This window comes from Podarcis bocagei, assembly GCF_964188305.1.
Source record: "Podarcis bocagei genome assembly, chromosome: 17".
In the NCBI taxonomy this organism is placed as follows: domain Eukaryota; kingdom Metazoa; phylum Chordata; class Lepidosauria; order Squamata; family Lacertidae; genus Podarcis; species Podarcis bocagei.
This window is the reverse complement of record NC_138143.1, coordinates 14,505,338-14,519,867: the sequence shown is the minus strand read 5'-3', so window position 1 is coordinate 14,519,867 and position 14,530 is coordinate 14,505,338. Positions and strand designations below refer to the sequence as shown.

The 14,530-nt window shown below is 47.0% G+C and overlaps 1 protein-coding gene across 1 annotated transcript in view; it reads left to right on the top strand.

Annotated features, from left to right (window-relative positions):
- Positions 1 to 14,530, top strand: part of DMRT1 (doublesex and mab-3 related transcription factor 1) — a 60,407-nt gene that overhangs the window by 32,957 nt on the left and 12,920 nt on the right. The window contains exon 4 of the mRNA XM_081176802.1: positions 704 to 866. Within this exon, the coding sequence (XP_081032928.1) occupies positions 704 to 866 (163 nt within the window). The remainder of the gene's footprint in view (positions 1 to 703; positions 867 to 14,530) is intronic.

Here is a 14,530-nt window from a genome sequence, read left to right as displayed (position 1 = left end):
CCTAAAGATCTTAATGGTTGGGGGAAATAAAGTAAAACAATTCACACTCTTCTGTGTGTATGTTTTGATCTTTCCTTAAGTCTTCTTAAGTATGTTTCATAAAGCAGCTTGTAACAATTGTGAATGTTGGAAATAAATTATCAAGGATCATTTGGATCAGGCATAGGCAAACTCGGCCCACCAGATGTGTTGGGACTACAACTCCCATCATCCCTAGCTAACAGGACCAGTGGTCAGGGATGATGGGAGTTGTAGTCCCAAAACATCTGGATGGCCGAGTTTGCCTATGCCTGATTTGGATGAGCTTCAATTGAACTGTGAACCGAAGGTGAATCGAACTGGTTCATTCCATAGAGGGACGACTGTGAACTGGAATTAGTTCCCTTTTGGGACGTCTTGAACTTGCACTAGTTCCTTTCCAAGCTCTGGGGAAAACAGCATCTCTTTCTAGCTTGAAAACCCTTTCAGAAAATTAGAACACCAACCCTGGCAATGACTTTTTGCAGGGAGCAAATTGAGTTTTCCAGGCACAAGGGGTTCTCAGACTGACAGTTTCAATTACAAATTGAGTGCAAGAAAAATACAGTGTTCCACCTGGTGACCAAAAGATTATGTTGGGGGGCATTAAAAGTAACTCCATTTTTGTTCTCCTGTTTCTGATTGGCTTAACAGGTGTATTTTCTTCTTGTTTTTCTCTAACCAGGTGAAAAGCCCAGAAAACCGCCATGGTGTGAGTTCCCAGTACAGAATGCATTCTTACTATCCTTCCAGCTCCTACTTGGGGCAGAGTGTTGGGGCTCCTGCCTGTGTCCCCCAGATTTTCACCTTTGAGGAGAGCCCCTCTTTCTCTGAAACAAAAGCAAATGGTAAGCAGATAATCCAGCAGATCTAATTGTGGTCCAAAAACAAGGGCATCCCTTCGGCTGCCGTGGTATTTCCCCTTCCTACTAACCTGTTAAATTCCTCTTCTAATCAGGTATTTTTTTAAACAAGGAGTGGGTGGGGGCTTTTAAAAGTACATTTATGCCTCCCCAAATGCGGCCTTGATTCTAGGCGGGGGAGAAGTGTGCCATGCGCCTTAGTAAACTGCAGAAAATGCCCTGTTTTCAATCATTATTGACCACTCGTTCAAACGATATTCCACATACTGATATTGTTCCCTAAGTTCACTCATCAATCAGCGGCAGACAAGCCGGGAGATGTAATTTACTGAGCTCCAGCGGTGTTTTCCAAGCTCTGACGGAGTGTTTTTCCATAGCTGGGGGACCTGCCGGCATGAGAAGCTCAGGTACAATTATGAAGGGTGTGAATTAAAAGACGTGGTGCACTTTTTTGATGGTTCTCCTAATAGCCCTTCCTCTTTGCCAACCCATGGATCATTTCAAACAAACGTTGCGCCTTTTCAGTCTGGAGCCAGACAAATCTCTTTGGTGCTGTCCGTGTGCGCTCTGCTCCCTAAAACAACGCAACACAATGTGTTGCGTGGCAAGTTCCTGCCCCCACCCAGTGGAAATAAAGACACATGACACAATTATTAAGGTTAATGGGCTAAATAAGGCCACAACTTTATTGGTTACAGGTGATGAGCGGTATTGGCTTAGGCATTGGTCCTAACCAACTATATCCGGCTTCAGCCCATCCACTAGAAGTCCGGGAAGGGTTAACCACTAGTAGGGGGAGTCCTGCTGATACACATCAACTAGGAACTCCCCCGGGGTCACCGCTTGGGGGTGTGCCTTAGGCCCTCACCTCCATAGGCTTCGGACAGGGCCACGCCCCCCAGAATCCTTTATCGGACTACCCTTCGATATGTGGGGCAGGTGATGGCGCTTCCTCCCCTCTTCCATCTACAGAATAATACCAATGCCAAACCGCCAAGACCAAGAAAGTTGTGATGCTTTGCTACGAGGTAGGCAAAAACCAAGTGGCTGGTGCCAATTTGCCAAGCGGAAAAATTCCTATCAGGCCCCTCAACAGCGACCAAACGAGGTCCATAGCAAGGTCAAGGACGAAAACCTTAAAGGGTGGGAGGGTGGGAAAACTGGAGCAGCTGGAGGCGGCAAAAGAGGGAGATCCCCGGCCGCCCTGTCTCTGCCCACCACAGAAATGTGGGCCTTGGATGGTTGCCCAGAAGGGAGGGCAACCCCCCAAGTAAAAAAACGCTCCCCACTCTTGAGACAGGGCTATGGGACATAGGGAGCTGCTTTATTCTGAGTCAGACCATTGGTCCATGCAGCATAGTGTCGCCTACTCAAACTGGCAGCGACCTTCCAGGGACATTCCTGGCACCAGCTGAAGCAGTTGGGGATCAAAATGGGGACTTGGTGCATATGAAGCAAATTGCTTTGCCCGAGATCTGTAGCTCTCATAATAATAATAATAATATGATAATAATAATTTGTTATTTATACCCTGCCCATCTGGATGGGTTTCCCCAGCCACTCGGGGCGACTCCCAAAAGAATTTTTAAAACACAATAAATACATCAAACATAAAAAACTTCCCTAAACAGGGCTGCCTTCAGATGTCTTCTAAAAGTCAGATGGTTGTTTATTTCCTTGACATCTGATGGGAAGGCGTTCCACAGGGCCACTACCGAGAAGGCCCTCTGCCTCGTTACCTGTAACCTCATTTCTCGCAGGGAGGGAACCACCAGAAGGCCCTCGAACCTGGACCTCAGTGGCCAGGCTGAACGATGGGGGTGGAAACGCACCTTCAGGTATTTTGGAATATTGTGAAGCTCCTTGACATCTGACGGGAGGTGGGCGCCACCACCAAGAAGGCCTTCTGCCTGGTTCCTGGTAACTTCACTTCTCGCAGTGAGGGAACCACCAGAAGGTCCTCGAACCTGGACCTCAGTGTCCGGGCTGAACAATGGGGGTGGAAATGTTCCTTCAGGTATACTGGGCTGAGGGCATTTAGGGCTTTAAAGGTCAGCACCATCTTCTAAAAGTCAGATAGTTGTTTATTTCCTTGACATCTGATGGGAGGGCGTTCCACAGGGCAGGCACCACCACCGAGAAGGCCCTCTGCCTGATTCCCGGCAACCTCACTTCTCGCAGGGAGGGAACCACCAGAAGACCCTCGGCGCTGGACCTCAGTGTCCAGGCAGAACGATGGGGATGGAGACGCTCCTTTGGTGAGTCGTATGACTCACAACATGTTCTCTCCTAAAAAGTCAACTTGCCTAGCTAACTTGACTTCAGTGGGTGCAGAATTCAACCTGATCCTTGGGTGCATTGATATGAACATCACCCTGATTAATGATGTCCCTGCGGAAATAAGAGTTGCTATAAGTTGCACCCGGAGGCAGCTCAGGGCAGCGAAGAACACCTCTGCTATTCCTTCATCTATGTGGGGGGAAATTCCTGAATAGGACTTCATCCGTCACTTTCGTTTTTCTTTTGCTGATGGCCAAACCCGTCCCATTTCCCAAACCTTGTTCCTGACTTGGGAGGGACAATAAGAAATATCTCTCAGTGGCCCCAATCACACCCTTTATTTTATTTTTATTTTTGCTTCTCTTGCTCTCTCCCTATAGTAATACATTTGCCCAAAGATGTGTTTGTCGGAACAGCATGGGGCAGAAATACTGACCCACAAACTGAAAAAGCAGCCGGTGTTCCAGCAAAAATACTTCTGAGCCCCCGCTATTCCTCAAGTGTTGCAGCCACTGTGGTTATTAGGCAGCAAGATTTCTTATCTGACAGAGGGAGACGAGAGGGAGGAATGTCCTTTAAACCACAGCTAATAACCAAAGTGTACGGCGTTTTCTTCATAATTCACAAAGTCTGTTACTTGCTTCCGAATCCTGAGGTGTAACTTTCGTTTTATGGCGGCTTCGCCAGTTCATATATTAGCACCGTTAGACCTACCGTTTCATTAATGTTGTTCTGCTGAGTTAACTGCCTGCTTATGCTCTCTCTCTCTGTGTTTGCGCTCATAGGGAGGAGATATAAGCCGCCCTCTGATTTATATTTTTCTTTTGTGAATAGCGGGAAGTTTGTGAGAAGCTTCTGACTTTATTTTTTCACGCAAGGTTCTATACTGTGCTATTATTATATCTTGCAGCTTCCAAGGAAATGATGCTTTCTAATTACAGAACGATGGTGGCTCAGTCTCGAATGGGGAATCTGGTGGTCCCATAGCCATGCCAATGGTCTTTCCACCCACGGCATCTTTTTAGAGATGGGAGGCAAATAAAGATTTCAGAAACAAATGGTTTGGAAAATAATCTTAAAGGATTAAATCCTGAAAATACCCCTTTGTGTAAGGCAGTAGCCGCCCCCCCCCCCCTCAGGTCAGTTTCCCGTTGGCTCGGCCAGTTCTTTCCCCTCTCCCAAATACACGTGCCATCAGTGGCGATGGAAAGTCTTGCAATGAGACTGCCATTACATGCTAAAATCTGGTTCTGGGGATGACCCTTAATTTAGGGAACCTAACCAAACTTCCTTCCTTCCTTCCTTCCTTCCTTCCTTCCTTCCTTCCTTCCTTCCTTTATAACTGTTTAAACCAATTCATGAACCAAGAACCTATATATTGACCACCATTAATGAAACATATGTTGTAGATCTTTTTCCACATTTTTTATGCTATTTTTGTGATATACAAATGACATGAGAAAACTTGGTATACTTGTTTGTATAACATTATTCTTGTTTATAAAACCCAGTAAAAGGAAGAAAAGGAAAAGAAAGCTTAGGGAACTTAATTTAGGGAAACATGGTTCCTAGTGCATCTGATGTCCTCATTAGGACATCAAGAGCCATGTCGTTTGCCATGATTTCATTATGAGTAAATGTGCTTCTTACAAGACTCTCCCATCACTAATGCTGCTGTAAGTTTGCATGGAAAGGGGCAGGAGTGGCAAAGGAGACGAGATGATCAGTTTGAAGTGCACCCAGAATCAGGCCAGCGGCCAGTGAAGTTGGTACTTTACCTGCCCTGTGACATTAGGATGATGGAAAGGATATAAGCCTTGATAATGAATAAATTAAAAGAGGAGTTTAAAAAATAAAATTTGCAGATTTAAGAAGGAAGGGGGGGGGAGATGCATTGCAATTAAAAAAGAAAGAGGTGATCAAAATAATACTAACAAGAGACCACAGTCAGTTCCTATTGAAAACACAGTGACCATCAATACATGAATCTTAGATTAAACTTATGACTTGTTGGGGTCTCTGCAGACTGGAGGCAGGCAAGTGTTCTCATCTTCAGAAACGGGGAAAGATAACCCAGGTAACTACCGACCGGTGAGCTTGACATCAATACCAGGGAAGGTCCTGGAACAGAAAAGTCAATGGTTGGTCTGTGAGCCCTTGGCAAAGGATGCTGTGAGTACTAAAACCCAGCATAGGTTTCTCAAAATAAGTCCTGCCAGACCAATCTCATTTCTTTTTATGATGGAATTGCAAACTTGGTGGATCAGGGGAATGCTGTGGACATAGTGTATCTTGATTTCGGTAAGGCTTTTGACAAAGTCCCCCATGATATTCTCGTGTGGAAGCTGGTCAAATGTGGGTTGAACAAGGTAACTGTTAGGGGGATTTGTAGCTGGTTGACTGACCGAACCCAGTTCTCATGAACGGTTCCTCGTCATCCTGGAAAAAAGTGATTTTTCAAGAGGTGGGCAATCCCATCCAAATCAAGCTGAAATCTGATTATTGGATCAAAAGGCTTATTGACCAAGAGCAGCTTTAGACTTGCCACAAATTATTTTCAGTTCGTTAAATCACATCCAGTTCATTACCAATGTTCAGCTGTGGTTCAGGGCCTCCCTGGCTTCCCAGGTTTGATATGGAAAAGCAAGGTAGAGCTGCAGATCACACAACAATTTTCATATGGGTTTGATGGCATTATTTTGTTACTTAGAATCAGCAACCCTTCATGGCCTGGGAATGTGATGATCTGGGAATCAAGCTCATTTATGTGGGTCTCTGGGTGCTTGCAAGGGGACGCGGGTGGTGCTGTGGGTTAAACCACAGAGCCTAGGACTTGCCAATCAGAAGGTCGGCAGTTCGAATCCCCACGACGGGGTGAGCTCCCGTTGCTTGGTCCCTGCTCCTGCCAACCTAGCAGTTCGAAAGCACGTCAAAGTGCAAGTAGATAAATAGGTACCGCTCTGGCGGGAAGGTAAACGGCGTTTCCATGCGCTGCTCTGGTTTGCCAGAAGCGGCCTAGTCCTGCTGGCCACATGACCCGTAAGCTGTACGCCGGCTCCCTCGGCCAATAAAGTGAGATGAGCGCCACAACCCCAGAGTCTGCCACGACTGGACCTAATGGTCAGGGGTCCCTTTACCTTTACCTGGGTGCTTGCAGTCAGTTCTGCTTCATACCTGAGATCCCAGTCATGCTTCTGCTTTTCTCAGCATGCAATTCCCTCCCCTTTGCTGTTAACTCAGTTCTCTGTTAACCCAAAGGGATACACAAAAGAGGAAGGTCTAAAAAGCCCTTGGATTTCTTGCATGTCTGGATGGAAGTGCTGTTGACTCAAGACATCAAAGCTGAATTGCTGTTATGTCTTCTATGCTCGATAGAAGATTAAAGGGGTTGTTGCCTAAGGGTAACTAATGTCCATGATGGCAATTCAAGTAGTTTGAGGCAGCTGTGCAATTTGTGCAGACAGTTTTAAGAGTGATGCACAAAATCACTTAGCCCGGCCTTAGTTGCTCTTAGCACATTTTGAACTCTGTTGTGCCTGTATACTAGCTGAGTAAAAAAGCAGCGAAAAGGCAATGGAAGTGTTTGTTGCAAAGGTACCTTAGAGATGGCATTTCTTAAGTTTGCTCTCCTTAGCATCCTGCTTGATGCCGGGGTTCTGGTAACCAGCAAGTTTATTTTCCAGTGCTTAGCTCCTGGGAGGCAGAGCTTAGGCCAAGAACAAGTTGAATAACCTTCAGGAAAGCTGTGCTGTCCTTCTGTCGGCCGCTGTCTTTGAAAATTGCCTGCAGAGTTAGTGAGCAGGAACAGTTAAGATTTACAAACAATGATGAAGCTTGTCATGCATCTTTCACCATTCATCATCTGGGTGCCGTGGCTGGGCGGTGAAGTGTTCTTCATAAAAACCAGCTCAGTGTGAAATACACCTCGCTGCAATGTTTACTGCTCTGAAACTCGTCAGAAGCCCTTTATAGTAAATCCAGATTGCGAGGTGACATTACAGTATATCATTGCACAGCACGGCGGGGTTTACACTAGGAATGAGTGCAGTTCACACCAGATGAGATGTCGAAATTGAGTTATGTAGGAATTTGGCTGTTATATGAGGATAGCTTTTGTTTTCCCAAGACTAAAAAGTTAGCTTTATATATATTTAGGTAATATATAATGTGCTTTAGTTTCCATATGTACATAGATGCCAGAGGGCCCGTACACCGTTGTCCTTGCTCAGATGTATCTGTAAGCAGGCATGCGCCTATGGAGTGGTGCGCATGTACCTCTTCTATGTATCTGTATATGTGCATGCATTTTCTTTGGTGCTATGTTGTGTATTGTGTGCTTATTGGCTTTTCATTATGTGTGTAATTATATATCACCTGAAAAGCTACCTGGGGAACCAGTTGCCTAAGATCACAACTGCAGCTGGCCCCCCAGTGCATAACCTAACATAACTTCATGCCTGGCGAGTCTCTGCTGGTACAATCTCATCTATAAAGAAATGGTTTTTTTTCCAGTGCAGCAAATCTTGGGATTCAGTCATTTTACTTCAAACGCAAGTGTGTTTTTTAGCTCCATTGTTCCCACCCAGACAAAAGCTTTCCGCTGTGTTTGAATGACTTGCCTTTTTTAATAGTCTCGGCTTCCTATTGAACAGGTGGTTAAAATCAAATTGGCTAGTCACATTCCATGATTTGCGCTCTCTCCCTCTTTCTCTCTCTCTCTCTCCCTTCCACATAAAGTATAGAAGTCAGGAAAGCTAAGGTAGATTTTGGACTCTGTCCCAAACTCACCCTCATTATTTAACTAAGTACGGCCTGCCACCATCAGCAAGGACGTGAGTTTATAGGGAAGTAGACTTGGTTCACAATTTCCAAATGTGGGGCTTGCTTTGCATTGTGAATTCCTGGAGGGTTCTTTTCCCAACCACCAGTTCCCAGACTATGAAGGTGTGGTTTTTAAAACGAGCCTGAGAAAGAAGACCGAGGTGTCAGCAGTGGGTGGCATTTTTTCCAGAGACCCTGCCTGCGGTGGGGTTGGAGAGTTGCTGCTGGACTCTTGCGTTCCCAACTCAGGTTCCAGGGAGATAGCCAAAGAAGATGGGAGGTGGAATAGAAGTTAGAGGGGGGCAGATGGAGCAGGGCAAGCCCTAGGGGAGGGACCCACAATTGCCCCCCTCTCTCATACACACCTGGGAGCTTGTGGTCTCACTCTTCTCCCTGCAGGTGCAGGGGGCCTCATTCTTGCCGCTGTCCTCACTGAGCTCTTTCCATGGTGGTGAGAAGGTCCATCGGGTGGCTCTGTTGAGATGCCTCCTCGCTGGCTCTTTCTGTACCTGATGGGACTGTGACAGGTGGAAGCATGGAGGAGCCTTGCTGCTCCGACCGCCACCTGCCAGGCAGGTGAGAGAGCAGAGGGGGGTGGGGAAGGTGTAGAGCAGCGGTTCTCAACCTGTGGGTCCCCAGATGTTGTTGGACTACAACTCCCGTCATCCCTGAGCTCTGGCCTTGCTAGCTAGGGGTGATGGGAGTTGTAGTTCAACAACATCTGGGGACCCACAGGTTGAGAAAGGCTGTTGTAGAGGAACAGTAGGAATTTGGGAGGGAGCAAGGTGTATCTGATGGACCTTCAGTCAAACCATAGCTCTCAGCAGATGCTTAGCAATGCTGATCTCTGCTGCTGGGCCTCAAATGTGGGACCCTTGCTAGGCAATGACCCCGTGTAGCTACTGTTCTCTTTCTCTAGCCTGCCAAACTGCCGCTGATAGATAAAGAGAGCTGTTGGAATGCAGGTACCAGCACAGGTAAGCCTGTCTAGGGAACCAAGTTGGGTGCAAAATGGCACTGAGCCTTTTTGGGTGACCATGCTCTGTCCAGGTCTTCCATCACTATGTATTTTTTTGCATTCATTTGAAACCTATACATACATTCATCAACACAGGGTCCAATTTTTTAAATTTTTCTTTATTTTTTGCAGTCCTAAGACCAACAAACAAAGCAAACCCCAGATAAAAGTGCACACAAGAATCAGAGAGTCTTAAATAGCGTGTTTTAAATCCCAGGGTTAATTTTAAGGGCCACCACCATAAAGTTGATGCCAGGCATACGTCCCTGGAGAGGGGGTTCCATAGCTGCCTAAAAGCCCTCTTGTGGGGACAAGTGTCCCTGCTGAACAGAGGTGGCATCTGGCAAAGGGCATCGGCCCCTTGGCTTAGACGGGTTGGTGTTCCCATGTGCAGACGCTCGCACACAGGAGAGTCCCCAGGCCAGAAGAGCATTGACACCCAAGAGATGAAAGATGAAAGCTGGCATAAATGGGCGTTCCAAGCCAAAGGGTCACGGCCTTAGATTACTGCAATGCGTAGGGCTGCCTCTGAAAACGGTTATTGGGGGGGGGTTATTGGAATAATAATAATAATAGGGGGTTCTGGATTATGCAGAGGGTCTCTGGGACCAGTCTTGGATTGGCCCTCCATATACGTTTTGCACGCCATATGCATTTTACAGCTGCATTCCTTCATCTACATGGCCATGCCCCGAGTTTCCATCTCCTTGGCTCCCTGGAGTACGACAGAGAGAAACACAGCCAAGGAAATGGCTTTTTAAATGCACGTTTTGCATCCCAGAGTCGTTGCCTACCTGTGGATACTTGCTATATGGATAGGTTTGTGTGTGGTTTTTTTGTACTGTATAGGACTATTCCAGAGACCTTCAGGCCAGTTGGCCCTGCATTTATCCCTCGTGGCAACCCTAGGGAAATTGGAGGACCCAGCGTGGAAATTCCATTTGAGGAAACGTCCTGAAAAGATGAACCAGTAGCTGTTGCTCTTCTCTTGCAATTCAGGGTTCCAAGCTCCATTGAGAAGGGGGCTGCTTTGGGGCACTGGATGCAACAACAACAGCAAGGTTTTTCAAACGGAGGCAAACTGGATTATCTGGGAAAGGGAAGAGTGTCTGGTTTGGAAAGCAGATTGTGGCTTCTGCTCCTCCTGCCCATTGAGTAGAATATCACTTGATAATAAGGAGCCTTCAAGGGATAAAGGTAAATGTAAAGGGACCCCTGACCATTAGCTTCAGTCGTGGCCGATAGGGATTGTGGAGCTCATCTCGCTTTATTGGCTGAAGGAGCCAGCGTACAGCTTCCGGGTCATGTGGCCAGCATGACTAAGCCGCTTCTGGCGAACCAGAACAGCGCACGGAAACACCGTTTACCTTCCCGCTGGAGCGGTACCTATTTATCTACTTGCACTTGACCAGTGACGTAGCGTGGGGGGTGCAGGAGGGGGCCGGCTGCACCGGGCGCAACATCTGGGGAGGCGCGTTCGCACTCGCAGCTCTCTGCCCCTACCTGGCTCACTCACTCTCTCTCTCTCACTGCAGTGCTGGCTGTGCGAATCCGATCCGAGCCGCTGGGTCGCTGCCCACTGTGGAGGGGGTGGGTGCCAGGCGTGAGGTGCGGAGAGAGAGCGGGGGACTATCTGGGGGAGGGACAGTGCAGCGGCCGCGCAGCACTGAGCGCGGGAGAGAACCACACCAGACCAGGCAGCAGCAAGAAGAAGCTGGCAGCGGTGGCAGGTTAGGGGGCGCAAATTACTTGCCTTGCCCCGGGTTAGGGGGTGCAAATTACTTGCCTTGCCCCGGGTGCTGACAACCCACGCTACGCCGCTGCACTTGATGTGCTTTTGAACTGCTAGGTTGGCGGGAGCAGGGACCGAGCAACGGGAGCTCACCCCGTCGCGGGGTTTTGAACCGCCAGGCTTCTGATCGGCAAGTCCTAGGCTCTGTGGTTTAATCCACAGTGCCACCCGTGTCCCTTCTTCAAGGGATAGAGGATTGTAAAATAGCGCAGGAGGGAATTCCCCCAGAAAAGAGGTAAGATGAGGAAGACAGCCTCACAAATAAGAAGAACCTCCGGCAGCAGGTTCTAGCGACCGGCCAGCTTGCAGCATCCCTGAGTTGTCAATCACACCGTAATGTTTCTAGAAGCGAAAAGTCAATGCGTTGTTGTTTAATTTGACATGACTCTTGAGCTGTGGAAAAGCATAATCGCTGCAGGGGACAGTTAAGTAACTGTGCTCCATGTCAGCCTGTCTCGCTCCGACTGCCGCACTAAACGCTTTGCTGATGAGCGATAGATTTGGTTAAATACCAGGATAATTGCTGGCTATAGCACCCAGCACTCTTGTAATGCCTTGTAGTACATCAGTTGTAGTCCTCTCCGCCTCAGGCGCTGGAGGCTTATTCGCTAAAGAGGGCACTTATTTTCAATTACAATGTTCTCTTTTCCCCTTGTGTTTTTTTTTTTTTTGAAGAAGCCATTGTTGCTGAGCCAAATGAGCTCTAATAAATTATATTTCTTCTCCCTGTAGACCTGTTGAAGGAGATCAGGCATGCAAATGCCAAAGCTTCTATTTTCTAAAGCTTGTAAGTAATTTTTTTGTGCGTGTCGGCTTCACGTACCAGCAATATGCTCATATTACTGAGACAAAGGTTTTCATTTTAAAGACCTGCACATTGCAGCGGGCCTTCAGACTAACTTGCCTAGCTGGTATAAAGCCAAACGCTTAATTCTTCATGCAGTAAGAATGAATTCTATTCATTTTCTTCCTTCTTAGCAAGCCACTGACATTTTTAGGAAAAGGTATATCTGTGCCATGTACGTGAATAGCCTCATATGTTTATAATGACACTGTCATCTCAGCTTAGGCTGGAAAGTTAAATGCTAGAATTTCTTTTACAGTTGGTAATGGTCTCTTGGAGCTGAACTGGCTCAGTTTATTTCTGTTGAAATAGAGCTGTGCTCTGATTTTACTAAATGTGATTTTGCATTTTGAGTTGGGGCTTAGGCCTCAACTCATGTGTAGGACTGGGCGATATATCGTCCCAAACTGGTTTGAAGCCCATATCGTGATACTGGTTTCATAATTTTTGACCTGGCCAAATATTGTGAATCGTGATAAGTATCTGTGCATGTGCGAATCAGAAATCACAATGTGGGGAAAACAGTGAAGCCAGGCAATTCTCTCTCTTGATTCCTGCAGCCCCTCTTAAGTCTGCCAGCTCAAATCTCCCCTGCCTCACGCAAATCACGAGAGCAGGTGCCAGCAAAAATCACAAGGCATATGCATAGTTCCACCCTTATTTCAGACATCATAATATATCACAATGTTTAGTTGGTGGATATATATTACAATGTTGAAAACCAGGTATCACCCAGCTCTGCTGATGTGTTCTGGTGTTTGCAGCAAATATGGTATACCCTCTCAGATACAACCTACATAAAGTGCCTTGTTTTGTTTTCATTCATGCCAATTGTTCTCAAAGAGTGAAAGCCAAACTTTCTTTCTTCGGACCCAAATGAGCAGGTGCCCTGTGTGAGTAGCATGCTGCCAGCTAGATTGGCCACTAGGAGGCTAACAGTGTTCGAAACTCCCATTGTTCCAGGTGCATTTTGCAGCAGGGGATTTCTTCTTATTTTAACTTTATTGCAAAACAGTTTACATATAACAACGCAGACAGACAAGACAATACCTCAATGACAATGAACATTAACTAACAAGACATCGTCTAACATCACACACACTTTTGACTTCCGATTCACCTCATTGTGCTTTCTACATATTCTTTACCTTGACGCATTTCATGTTATATCCATTACACATCCAGAAAATTTTCTACATTTATAGTTTTCCTTAATATTCAAGATTCAATCTAGACCTGTCATGAGATTTGCATTTTCACAATATTGTTTTAGATTTTCTTTAAAGGTTATCCATTCTTTATACACTTTCTGGTGCCTTAAACTTTGCAACAGGGTATTTCATTAACATGAGCAGTTTCTGAGCTCTGGGCGCAATACTGCGCCTAAGATTTGAGATTGAAACTGCAGATTGGAAGGAAAGGAGGAGCTTTTTCTGCCTCCCCACTTCCAGCTACTCTCTGAAGACTGGAGAAGAGACCCTCTTCAGAATATTAGGGGGGTGGGCAGGGGAAGGACCGGACCATGTGAAAAATGAACATGATATTTTAGCTGCAGTTCATTCATTTTCAGCTTTATATTCTTGTTATAAAAAATGTGCCTAGACACTCATTGTTGCGCCCATAACCTTGGTTTAAGGTGCCCTTGAGTTCCTAGCTTTCTTATCTCAGTTTCTAACACTGGAGGCTAAGATTCATTCTCTCCCAGCAGCGTTTTGCTCCAGAGACATTACTGGCAATAACAGGACCTGTTCCAGTGGATTCTTTCCTGGGCCAAATAGGAATACATACAATTGTTGGCAAGGAAATCAAGCAATGGTAGAAGTTTACACAGCTAACAGAGTCGAATTCCTTCATGGAACTAGGCCACCACTGCTAAGGTCTAGAGTGCCTTACAATAGGAGCAGAAAATCCTAGTTTTGAAGGGTTGGTTTTGAACCAGGGCAAGACGGTCCTTGTTTTTCAGCACTGTTCCTACTTTTGATCTTGAATCTCCTGCACCTTGCGACTCCCCTGTGTTTTTGCACCGGCCAGTGCGGGTCATTGGGGCATATGCTGTTCAGGTTGGGGGGCAGCTATAGTTTCTGGTCAGTGTGTTGAAGCAATGATTCTTCAACATCACCTTCACTGGATTGGTCATGTTGTGCGGATGCCTGATTATCGCTTTCCAAAGCAACAACTCTATTCCAAACTTAAAAATGGAAATCGTAATGCTGGTGGTCAACAAAAGAGGTTCAAAGACTCTCACAAGGCAAATCTTTTAAAATGTGGTATAAACACCGACAATTGGGAAACACTGGCCTGCAAGCGCTTCAATTGGAGAACAGCCTTTGCCAAAGGTGTCATGGGCTTTGAAGACACTCAAACTCAGGACGCAAGGGAGAAACGTGCCAAGAGGAAGGCACACTTGGCAAACCCTCACCAGAAACCCTGCCCGGAAACCAGGGACGCGGACTTATAAAAAATATTGGGGGGGGCCCGGGAAAGCTCATGAATAATAAATAAGCTCATGAATATGCAAATAAAGTGGCGCCGCCTCCTCGTGAGCGAATAGGGGAGAGCGTGCTGCGCCTATTAATCAGCTCCGGAACAGCTGATATGCGGGAAACGTGGGGCTAGCCGGAGAAGAGAGGGCGAGCCCCCTCCGCTCCGGCCCTAAATAGGGCAAGCCACACCCCCCCAGCCAGCCGATTGGTACCCGGTCGTTCTCGCGGGGGCTGAAACCGCCAGGAGGAAGGAAATTCCCCCCGGCAGTGCCTTGGCAGTGGCGGCGGTGCTGCGAAGCAGCGAGGCAGGAGCCCCCGCCCCCGGGGATTCCCTAATCTCGCGGGGGACGGCCGGGGCTCTCTGACTAGGGCGCGCGGCTGGCTGGCTGGCTGGCGAGGGAGCAGGTGGGG